Raw genomic sequence first — 12585 nt, forward strand, 5'->3', positions numbered from 1 at the left:
TGCTCATCAGCAATAATGACGTGTGTCATGTCCGTGTCAATATTTAATAAGTTGGCTGCGCATAAATGACGTTTATGCTTAACAATGCGGATTTATCGAATGCCATATGAGGCTGCAGCCCATATCTGCTAGCAAAGCCATTACAACGAAGTCGAAGGCAACCGGTGCAGCAATGGCATCAGTGGCATCAGAGGCATCATGTGAATCGGGCTACGTGTTGGTGCAACTGTAAACTGCATTAAATGTGCATTCGTATGCGTTTTGGCATAAATTCATTTAATTTGCTCTTAATTTTTGTTTTCATTATTATTTTTGCTTTTTTATTTTTAAATCCTTTTGGATTTTTGTCAATGCCGACGCTGTCATTGCTGTTAATTTCCCTTTGAATGCAATCGTATAAATTAAAAGCCCCAATTCAATTGCTTACGATTTTGTAGTGGAATATTTCGGTGTTGCGTTTGTACCACAGATTTATTATATATTTTTTGCGGATATCATTTGTGTTATTGATTTTCGTCAATTCGGTTGGCATAACAGGCTTAGCCATGCATATGGAGTATAGTTTTTGGATGTATGTGGTGCCGGAATTGAGATATAATATAAATATTTAGTGTGATGGCTCGAAAATATGATAATGAGTACATTATGAATGCAGAAGTAATTAAAAACAAAGCTTTTAAAAGATAATAAAACCTTAATGAATTCAATGGAATCTCAGTTTTATGAAAAATTTAATTTTCATATGGTATTTAATTATTTTATTTTTAATTATGAGAAGCTTTACTACTAATATTTACTATTAATAGCGCGAATAAATTTGGTGAATAAATTTAATATAGTATTCAAAAATGTTAAGAAGATTTTAGGAATATATAATTATGCAGTGTGGATTTTGTAATTTAGAAGTATGTGTGCCTAGATATGGTTATAGAAAAACTTGATGAGAACTTGTTAACAAGTATTCACCTGAAGTTTGATCAATCGGAATTCTAAGGGGATTTAGAATGTATGCATGATATTTGTGTGTTGAAATAAATCGTCGAACATATAAAAAAATAAACATCTTCGACTAATGAAACAGGCTTGTCTGATCAATACGTTAAACTACATATATTTCCAATAATAATGGCATTTTACTTGGAATTAAAACCATTTCGAGACTAATTTCTTTCATTAAAACACATTCATGTCGTTTAAACTATGTAGCTGTGTTGGTTCAAGTTTTGTGTCAGTCTGTGACTCTGTTCTTCGAATCAGTACCGCCTTGATTATCTAATCTATTTAATTCTATTAATCAGTATATACCATCATGACTACAGTGTTCCGCTCCTTGAGAGCCCGTACCCTATTGATTTTCTTTTCTATTCAATGATTCAATACTCCATTAATTTTTTGTTCTATTCTATAAGAAAGAATAAGAATAAAAATAGAAACGTAGACTGAGTATACATATTTTGCAAGAAATTAATTTAGATTAAAAACATTTAATTTACATATTGAATTGTGGCGAAACTTAACCACCTGAAGAATAGCTAGGATCATGTGTAGACATATATACGAAGAAAAGTACATCAAGGATGCTTTATCGTCTAGCCGAAGAAACTGTAGAACATTAATTGTTGTATTAACAGGTCACTGCCTAGTCGCAGCCCATGCGCATAAACTAAACCTATTTTGCAGTGATACTTGTAGAAGCATCTTCTGTGTAACTGCCCGGCTCTCTCAAGAATTCAACGAAAACACTTGGGGTTTGTCAGTTTTGTAGGACTGGAACTTATATCTAAAGGTTGCTGTTGAAGTCCTAATAAAATCTGCTAATAACACGTTCATTATAAGTGATGCACACTATCGCAAAAAATAAGACTCTGATCTGGTATCGCAATGAACCTTAATGGTCTACGTATCTTTTGGGTCTTAATGGTCTTTTTTGGTCTTTTTGGTCTGCAAGTACAACCTAACCTAAGCTATATATTGAATTATAATAATCGAATTGTATTGAAATTTAACAACTTAAAATAACTTTAATTATTTAATTCAATTATTCTACAGCTGCTTTACGATTTCGTTCTAATATAATACAGAAAATGAATTTGTTAATGAACTTTCACAGCAAATTAACAAAACTACAAGTTCGAACAAGCTACCCAAGTACGGTTTTGGGTCAGTTGGATAATGAACGCTGGATCTAAGCTACGAATTTGGCAGGATACTCTTAGTTCAAGTCCAATCACTCATATTTACAGTGTTAAGTAGTTATGAATAATTAAATATAAGAAATAATTCCAAAAGACAACTGATATTTGACAATAATCGAAACAGCTGTATGGTGAGCTAAGAATCCAATTAATTAAAAATAAATAAACGTTTTGTTGTTGAAATACACTACTGTTCGAAACCTCTCTATATTAAATTTTTTATTGCCATAAATTTTCGTTATTTTTCGTTTCGTGTCGATAATCTCTTCTTTAATAATAAACCTATGCAACTAAAAGCCTGACACTTCAAGAAATCCTCAAAAATGTTAGTAAAAATACAAAAATTTCATATTTCATTTAAAGGATTCTCATCGCACAAACATAACTAAAGAATTTAAAACAGAGTCATTGAGGGAAAATTTAACATTTCAGACAAAATGCAGTTCATTGACTCTTAGTTTGAAGTAAAATTTTTATAATGCATACAAAAAGAATAATTTATACTTTTAAATACTTTCCCGAAATGATTTTCCACAATTTATGTTTATAAAAACAAATCTTTCCCAACTGAGTATGGTATATAGAAAATGTATTCTCTTATCTGAATGCATACATAGCCAGGAAAAAGCTCATAATGTTTATACAAAGCGCATATCCTTATTGCTTTCTATCCTTTATGAAATACTTGACAATGTAAACTAAAACAAGAAAAAAAATGGCATAAATAAAGTAGAACAATAACAACAACAATAACAACAGAAAGAACTACGGCAAAAAGTTTTCATAAATATTTATGACTCTATTAAGGTACACAAGACACCGAAGAATATAGCAACTATAGTACATTGAAAAAGTCCTTAAACCTCAGAAGAAGAAACACGCAGGAGTACATTTTTTTCCTCTTAACAAACCGATGTGAGGTACCACAACGCGTGTGGCAGCACTTAAATAATGCATCAATGCCACTGTGAGAACGGAGTCTGTGTAGTCAGTATAGTCAGTGGGTAGGGAAGAAATTTGCGACAAGGCTTCCCTTGTCTGAGGAAATTGAACAGACAGCAAGAACAAAAGAAAAGTTATGGAAAAATTTTTAAATCAAATATTAAAAAGTTGTGGAAAAAGTTATGCATGCACATGCATAAGATGCGGATTTAGACAGTTTCAGTTGCATGCATGTGCAGGAAGAAACTCCTTATAAATCAGCTTGCAGCAGACAATGCAAATTTGTACTGCAACGACTTTCATTTGCTTGATTTAGCACGTTAATTGAATCCTGCCGCTCAAAAAGTTAATCCTTTTTCAGTTTTTCGCTGAGATAATCCAGTTTCGCAGATTTGATTAATGTCGTTTTCTGACTATATCCTTAACATATTTATAGTACTTAAATTATAATGATGAGTAAATGGGAAAACGTTTTCAATATAAAATAAAATATTTATATAAACCTCTTATAGAAAGAGAAATGCATATATATATATACTCAAAAGACATATACATATAAATCTCTTATAGAAAGAAGAGTCTATGTATATATTCAAAAGGTACATATATATATATATATATATATAATCAAAACACTGATGCTATAAAAATTAATTACTCTTTTATTCAATTATAGTTTTGTTGTGATTTATGTTTGAAGGTACCAGAGTTGGTTCCTAGTCACGAGTTAATTAAATATCATTCAAAAAATTATTTTAGTGGCGTTTTGAAGATAAAATGAATAATCAATCTTTCGATTGAAATTCTATTCAAATTTTTATTTTAGCATATTTTATAGATCCCGATATTAATGTGAAATGCAACGTCATCAAACATCCACCATGGGATATCTAACTGTCACATTCGAGAAGCATTCAAGAAGATTTGCGTTGACATGTCGAGACAAAGCTTGGCTATAACTTATCAGGTTTTCGTTTTCCAATCATCAAAAGCTTAAAGATACTCTACATGAAAAGGATTCTTTCCATCAATCTATAAAAACAAGTACTGTAGGGACTATTCTCATGACGTTACCACCTAATTTACATAACAAAAACGTGAATTTATACAAACAGAATTTAATTTTATGCGTGACATTTAATTTCATGCCGGTACGATTTGTGACACCATTCTGTTGAAATATTATATTTCTCATTTCTTCCATTTCTATTTCATCCATTTCTTCAAATTTTGTTAAAAAAGGTAGCTATATTAATCAGAATTGAGAGTTTGTTTCACACCTTTATTTCAAAGAAAAGAAATGCATTTTCAGAGAAATGCATCTTATATATTCAGACCAATTATTCAATAAGACCAATGAGAATCGTAGTACAAGCAATAAAATATTATCATTTATTTGTTGATTTTCACCTGTTCCAGACACGTCAATTATATTGTCGTATCATTTATCAGCCCGATCAGAAATTTTTCAATTCTTGCAAGGAGTTTAAAACATCAGGCTTTGAACGAGCTTTAATTATAGGCATTTCAAAATTTCATCTGCTGATCGGTTCCCATCAATTCTTCTCTCCAGGAACATAGCAGGAAGAAATTTTGTGATATTCGATATTTGTCAGTGAGGCGTAATATTTCATTAGAATTTATAGTTTCGTTGTCATCAATTAGATTGCTTTTATTGCTTGCAAACATAGTAATATTTGATAGAGATATTTTTTCGATTGCGAATATAACAATCTGCAAGTATAATGAAGTTAATGGGTGGATTATATTTATAATATTCGAAGAAATTCCTGCTCTCATTTTATACTCCATATTTCATCCAAGTGTCTTAATAGTAACTTTACCGTCACCTCTCACAGATCTCGACTCTCAGCATTGGAAACTAGTATTAGATTTCAGTATTGTCGTCATATAGTCTATAACTGATCCCAGATCATACTTTTTGAGCCCCTCAATTTGGTTCCTTACAATATTGTATCTTATTTGTAATTGACTCTGTTCCATTATTTCCTCTTCAGTATTGAGAGTGCACTTATAAAAGACATAAAGAATTATATACAGCAGTAACGACTAGAAGTGTAGCAACAGTACCAACACCTTGGCAACCCTATCAACCATTTGGTGGTAATTTTGTAAAATTGATACTTTAAGTACTCTGAAGAAACACGGCTTTGTTTTTTTTTTGCAGTAAATTAATGAATAATTTTCTAGATATTTAAAAAAAAAAATAAGAAATAACATCTTATTCAATCTTCTTGAGGCGTACTAGTAAGAGTGATTATTAAACGATCTATATTCTAAAACAGCGAGCCTCAATTTATATATGTGATATCTTAAATAATAGTTCTATCAGTTATATGTCACTGAAACAATGCTCTAGGATCAAGAAATATTTATATTATTATTTAATATATTTTATATTAAATATTTATATTATCAGTTAGTTTAATATATTACATTTTCAATAACTTTATATGTTTCGGTCTACATTCTAATATGGCAAGCCTCAAATTAAACTTATGGTACCTGGGAGAACAGTTCTATCAGGCTTATGTGACTGACACGAGGCTACCAAAACAATATCACGAAAAATACAACATTTTACATTAACTTTATAATATCATCCATTCAGTAACTTTAAATGTTTCCTTTTTGAAAAGTCAATACAGTGACTTCTACAGTGATTTTAATGACATAAATTGTGGTAGTGATTGATTACTCACCTAGAATAGTAATGCTATTCTGAAATTGTCAAGTATTGCGAGTACCAGTACCACAATTGATGATGAAAGTTTTTCATAGTGGAGCTCAAGACCTCAGTCCTATTACCAACAGCTGCCACTATTTTCTTTGCAACTACATAAATAAATGTGAAAATTGTTCAATAAAGCAATAAATTTTTATTTATAGTTTTTTTTAAATTGCTTGACATTTTCAGCTTTCTTATTTTAATTGGTCTATCAATTTTACTTACTTTTACATTTCTACATTTATAATATTGTCAGCAATAATTTATATATTATATTTGGTATATTTTCACAGACATATTTCACATTTGATTCCCGAGCCGAACAACAAACGGAAGTTTATTTGCGTTATGGACAACATCCGGAATTGTATCCAAATCGGCGTGGTGAAGTAGTACAAGGGTGTGTATACAATAAAAATAAAAATAAAAATAAAAAAGAAAATAAAAATAAAAAAAATAAATAAAAATAAAAATAAAAATACGAATAAAGGAAAAAAATAGCAAAAAAAAAAATTCGTATGAAACCAACAAAAAATCGGTCTCAGGCCAAAGACTGCCACACATATCGACACAACAACCACAAAATATATACAAAATCAAGTGTTGCCAACTGCTGGCAAATGCTCGTAAGGCATAAAAATAATTTAATTTTACTATTATGGCTTACATAAGTGCTTTTCCGTAATCATATTTTCAATATTAATGAATGACAGCGGCAGAGTTGCTGTTTCTATAGAAAACTAAAGAAATCGAATTACACAAAAAGTTGTTGATAAACATTGATTTCGTCTGCAACTTTTCCCCTTCCCACCTTCATTCCGAGTCTTCTCAGTTGTAGGCAATCTGTATATTCTTTAAATTTCTTATTACCAAAAAAAGGTCCTTTGTAAATTTTAGAAATAACGCGGAAAGCTACTTAAATATTTCCTTTTCCCTCGACTTCTATTGCGCCATTTTGAATTGTATGCGCTTTCCATTGAACTGAAATTGTTTCCATTAGTATTTGTTTCCTTCCCTACTTATTTTTTAATTTTTTATTTCATAAACATAATTTTATTTATCTTTAGAAAAATATACAAATAAGTGAATACGAAACCATTCGAGAGCAACATTTTGTTGTATTTTATTTTTAAAATAATTTTATTGGTTATTAAAAGTTCATTGAAAAGGTTTGTTCCTCAAAGTTTATGGCCTTTTTTTATTGACAATGGAAGACAGTAGCTTACTTGGACTGACTTTAAATTTTATTTAATTTTTTTTTACTTTTTTTGCTGAAATCCTTGAAATTCCTTTTGCATTTCAAGGATAAATACAGAAGTTATTGTTAAGCCTGAACTTATATCTTGGTTTGTCGGATTGAAACTACATAGACTTCATGCTTATATCCTTTGACATTTTATTTAAACTCTTTTTTATTATTTCTTTCTTTATTTTACTTCAACAGTTTTATAAACATGAAAAGGACTTAAAGCATAAACGTCACTGGTTTGAAAAGAGAATTTTTATGCAGACTTTAGCACTTTTGCCATAGTCCTTCCTCATAAAAGTTATGTTTCTGTTTCAGTATTTTTGTAATATTTTCTTATATTGCATATATATTTAAGACGTAGTGATACTGCAAATTTTTTACATAGTTTGAATAGTTTTAATATTCTTTTTTTAAGTATCAATACAGTTTGTTTTGAGTTTTGCAGTTCTAACGAACCAAATTCAAACTAAATAAGTATTTATTGCAATAAAACATAAAACAATGTCTGTAAAAGTTGAAAGAATATTTTTAAACTAATGTTTTTAAATCTTATGACAAGGGAGGCCAAGGTTCACACTGAACTGTAGTGCCAAATAAGCTGAAGTAGTCTTATGACAAGAAATTCATTTTAAATAGCAAATGGGTGAAGAAATTTTCAAGTCCAAAAATATATTTAATCCAGTGACTCCTTGGACTGACCATGCTACTGCTTCAGATTTCGTCAAATATCCAACAGTGTTCTTTCTGAACATCCATTGAATTAATTCTCTTTATATATTTTAGTTAAGTTGATTTAAGGCAAATAAATATAAATCCAACATCTCCGACAGTCATTCATTGTCGTATTCTTTATTTTTCAATATATTTTTGAGTAACTCCAACTCATTTTTTTTGTTAGATTTATGGCATAATACTTATATATGTTAAAAAATTTTGAAATAAAGAAGAAATATCTAACTATCCAGCTATCTATATTTGGCAGGGCACGAGTTCAATCCCTGGTACTTGCAGTCTTAAAAAATTATTTACAAATAAGTAAATACAAGAAATGATTCCAAGGCCCATGAAATGGGTATTTGGCAATACTCAAAACAGCTGTATGATCAGCCAATAACTAATTAAAAATAAAATAAAAGTATAAAAAGAATTTTTGTTTTTATAGTTCACTATTTTTCAAAACCTCTCTACTTAAGATATATTTTTAATAATAAGAAGGCACAATTTTGTTTTTTTTTTATAATTTCTTTTAACCTTCATTACTAAATTACGCTAGTTATAATATTTGCTACTACTTAAATTTCATTCCACCTTTTATTTTTAATTTTTCTATACATAGGACATTCAATAAATATAGGATGATCTTAAATAAAAAAGTTAAATAAAGCCGTACTCAATATATAATCAAATCAATAAGCCGTAGTGTGAAGATAATATTTAGGACTTAATTTTTAGTTCCGTCAGTATAATCAATCATTTAGAAAAGAGTACTATCCTTCTTAAAAATAACAGACCTCTTAAAGGGGATAACGCTTACAAATTTATTTATTGAAAGATTTCAAACCTCTTTATTCTAGAAGTGGTCAAACTTCTGAACAGGTAAATGATAATCCACTGTTAGACGTTATTATTCAAGTAGCACTTAAACTACTACTAAGAAGAATAAAAGTTAGGAATTTCTTCATTCGATGATTTTGAATGCACAGTTAAACGTCACCATTCCATTATACTATCAAACTAGGTACTAAAGGGGATGATGGTTCAGAATTTCTTCATTGGAAGATTTTAAATGCACTATTGGATGTTACCATCCTAGCATCAAACTAACTGCTAAAGAGGATAATGGTTACACATTTCATAATTCAATGATTTTGAATGCATAATTAGACATCAACTATTATTCTACTTCTAGAATAATCAGAGGCTTTATCTAGAAACCTTTATATCACTGAAGAATCTGAAAATATAATTTCAAGTACTGTAATATAGACTTCAAAACCATTTTCTTAAAATTTTCCAAAAATAATTTTCTTTAATTACAAAAAATTTTATGTAAAGGTTTTGAAGAGTATTGACTTGCAACAACAAAAATTTTTATTTCTTTTTAGTAAATTTAATTTTATTTATTATTATTAATATAATTATTATTATTGTTTTTATTATAATTTTATTTTCAATTAATTAAAAATTAAACTAAACTAATAAAAATTTTAAAAAATTAAAAAAAGAATATAAATTTTTGTTGTTGCTATTCGCAACATTTCTATTAAGTTAAATAGTTTCTATTGCGTAAAATATTCACTGCCGTTATAACTCCAGTTAAAATCAAATTTAATGAAATATTTATATTAAAAAAAAAATAATTATATAAAAAGATATTGTTTGTCTTAGAAAAGGATTCTTTCTTATTTCAACACGATTTTTATTATTTTTCATTTATTTTTCTCCACTCATTAAATCTATTACAAAATTTTTTCGTTATTATATTATTTTTATTTATTTCCCTTATTCTATATCAGTTACTTAAAAATTAATAAGCTTACTTGTTCCCAAGTATCCTTTCACAACAACCCTGTTTAGATCATTTTCGTGGTTATAAATCATTTCAAAAAAAAAAATAATAAATACTAAAAAAATTCTTAACAAATATATATTTTATAGGTAAAAATTTGATTTGAAATTTTTTTATTTTTATTTTGACGCATTTGTGTTTCTCAAAAATTTCATGTAATCATTCTATAATTCTTTCCCTCAATTTCTTTTTTTGCAGATCCTATTGTGAACGGGAATATCGTGATTGCCGTCTACAAACCTGCTATGTTCAATCACCCGCATATCCTGGCTTATATCCACGTGCATTAAATTGTCGTTATAAATTGCATACGAGACAGCCATATATCAAACTATATCTACAGAACGAACAGTTTGCGGTGGACGGACAGAGGTAAGCTGCGACAAATCCATACGAATGCATATGTAACAATATGTAGCAAAGTATTTGTTTGCATTTGTCAAGTAAGAGAAGGAAATAAAAAAAAGAAGTGATATGGATAATACCAGTTGATAAAAACAAAAATAAAATGGTCACAAAAACTTAAGCTTAAGCCATTACAGAAGTCAAGCCATACTTCTAGGCGCGCTAACAAACTCGTTGGTTTAGTACAAAAACAAAAATGGCAACAAAAAATTTCCAGAAAAAACCTAACGAAAATATATGTAGCCTTGCTGCAAAATTAACACCAAGTTAACACTTTGTAATTTGTCATTTTGGCACGCTCACTGACAGCACAAACAGACTCAACCCAAGCGGTACATGCACATAGGCATGAACGCACGTTTGCATTTGGCATTTTGACAATGGCAATTTGACAGCTTAAGAAAAATTGGCACATATTTAGGTGCTGTTTTTGGACTCTTCACTTAGTGTTTCCTTTTTTGTTTTCTTACAATTTACAGTCTATTTTTTTTTATATTTTTTTTGATTTTTATGCAAAATTCATTTTATGTGGTAAAGTAATTTTTGCTTGTCTTAGCAACAAAACTTTTGTTTGTGGCTTAACGCCATAATTGTGTAAAAAACATTCAAAACATTTCAGTTAAATTGCCACAAATTAAAACAACTCCTTGTACCTTGCACCTTGCACCTTGCATCTTGCACCTTGTTATTGCAGCACGAGACAATTTTTTGTCTACTTACTTCTTACCAGAAAAAAAGTTCAAATTTATTACAAACTTGTATAAAACTTGCCATTTAACTCAGCAATTTTAGCTAACTAAACTATATAACCCATTTCGTATTCTGAACTTCTACGGAAAATGCAAAACTTTGGCTGCTCACACATGCACCTTAATAAAATTCTCAGTAGCATTTACCGTCCGACAAAAACAAGGTCCTTGCGTAAAAGTCTAACAAACAAGAAGCTTGCAACTTCTGTTACAAACAAAATATATTGCATACTTTTCGGCAAAAGAGGATAAAATACGTAGTTCGAAGGCTACACAAGGGTGAAGGTTAAGGTTTTTTCAAAATTTATATTTCGTATTTTTAGGCAAAAACCCCAACTGCACATCATATATGGCAGCTTTTTTTGCATATTGCTTGCCTTGGGAATATCTGCACACAATAAAAAAGTTAAAATGATAAAAGTCCTTTCAAAATTTTATTGCTGATATGTGAACTACTCGTAGCTCCAGTCGAGTTGCACACTTTGTTTTCTTTTGCTGACTGTTATCAAATATTTTACATTATATGCAACTATGTTATAGAAAAATGAATTATAAAAATTATGTCCCTAATAAACATTGAAAATTTTAATATTTCCCCAAAATCAGTCACATAATAATTTTTTGATATCAAAATATTATTAAAAACTTTTTCGCATTGCAAACGGAAAAGTTTCATCTCCTAAAAAATTAAGCAAAGTTTTTCTCTCATTTATAATCAATGAGTTATATTATTATAGCACATTCAAAATATTATATATGTTATTATCTCTACACATAAGGGTACATAGATAGATTCGCACAAATGAATACGAGTTGAATGGTAGAAAGTTTGATGATATCATTTCGCTCTGCTTAATGGTACACAATTTGGTAATTTTGAAACACTTTAGGGAGAATCAAGTGAAAATTTTTCAAATAAAAAATTGACATTTAAAAGTTTTTTAAATTTATTTGCATTAATATTATATGTGCATAATATAAAACTATTGTTCATATGAGTTTTCATAAACTAATTATTATGAGCATGAATATTTAAAAAGCGAATATAAAAATAATATTAAATACATTTTTTAAAAATTTATCGATATATTAATAAATATGCAGCATGAGTATATGTATTAAGTGTGAATATAAATATTATTCTATATAAACGTTTTGAAAATTTAACGATATATATCGGGCAGGAATATTTTAAATGCAAATATGAAAATAATATAAAATAAATATTTTAAAAATTTATCGATACATCGATATTAATCGTGCAGAAACATTTTAAATGCAAATATGAAAATATATTAATATTTTAAAGTGACATTTTAAAAATTTGTTGATATATCGATATATAGTCGGAGAATAAAAAAACAATTTGAATATAAGAATAAAATATATAAAAATAAACATATAAGAATATATCGTTAAATATCGAACTTAAGTTATTTAAATGCGAATATAAAAATAAATTAAAAAAATAAATATTTTGAAATTTTATCGATATGTAAATAAATATTAGGCATGATTATTTTTAATGTGAATACAAAAATAATGTGGTATTAATATTTTAAAAATTTATCGATATATCAATAAATATTTTCAATGAATATAACAATAATTTGATGTAAACATTTTGAAAATTTATCGATATATCGATAAATATTAGGTATGATTATTTAAAATGCAAATATGAAAATAATAACATGAATATTATAAATTTAAATATGATATGTTCA

At 28.4% G+C, this 12585-nt stretch overlaps 1 protein-coding gene across 1 annotated transcript in view; it reads left to right on the forward strand.

The window, feature by feature from the left end:
- LOC119674393 overlaps positions 1-12585 on the forward strand; it is a 49076-nt gene that overhangs the window by 11599 nt on the left and 24892 nt on the right. Inside the window, exons 4-5 of the mRNA XM_038085529.1 lie at positions 6180-6286; positions 9903-10076. Coding sequence (XP_037941457.1) covers positions 6180-6286; positions 9903-10076 — 281 coding nt within the window. The remainder of the gene's footprint in view (positions 1-6179; positions 6287-9902; positions 10077-12585) is intronic.

Source organism: Teleopsis dalmanni, chromosome 2 (assembly GCF_002237135.1).
Source record: "Teleopsis dalmanni isolate 2A chromosome 2, ASM223713v2, whole genome shotgun sequence".
Classification (NCBI taxonomy): domain Eukaryota; kingdom Metazoa; phylum Arthropoda; class Insecta; order Diptera; family Diopsidae; genus Teleopsis; species Teleopsis dalmanni.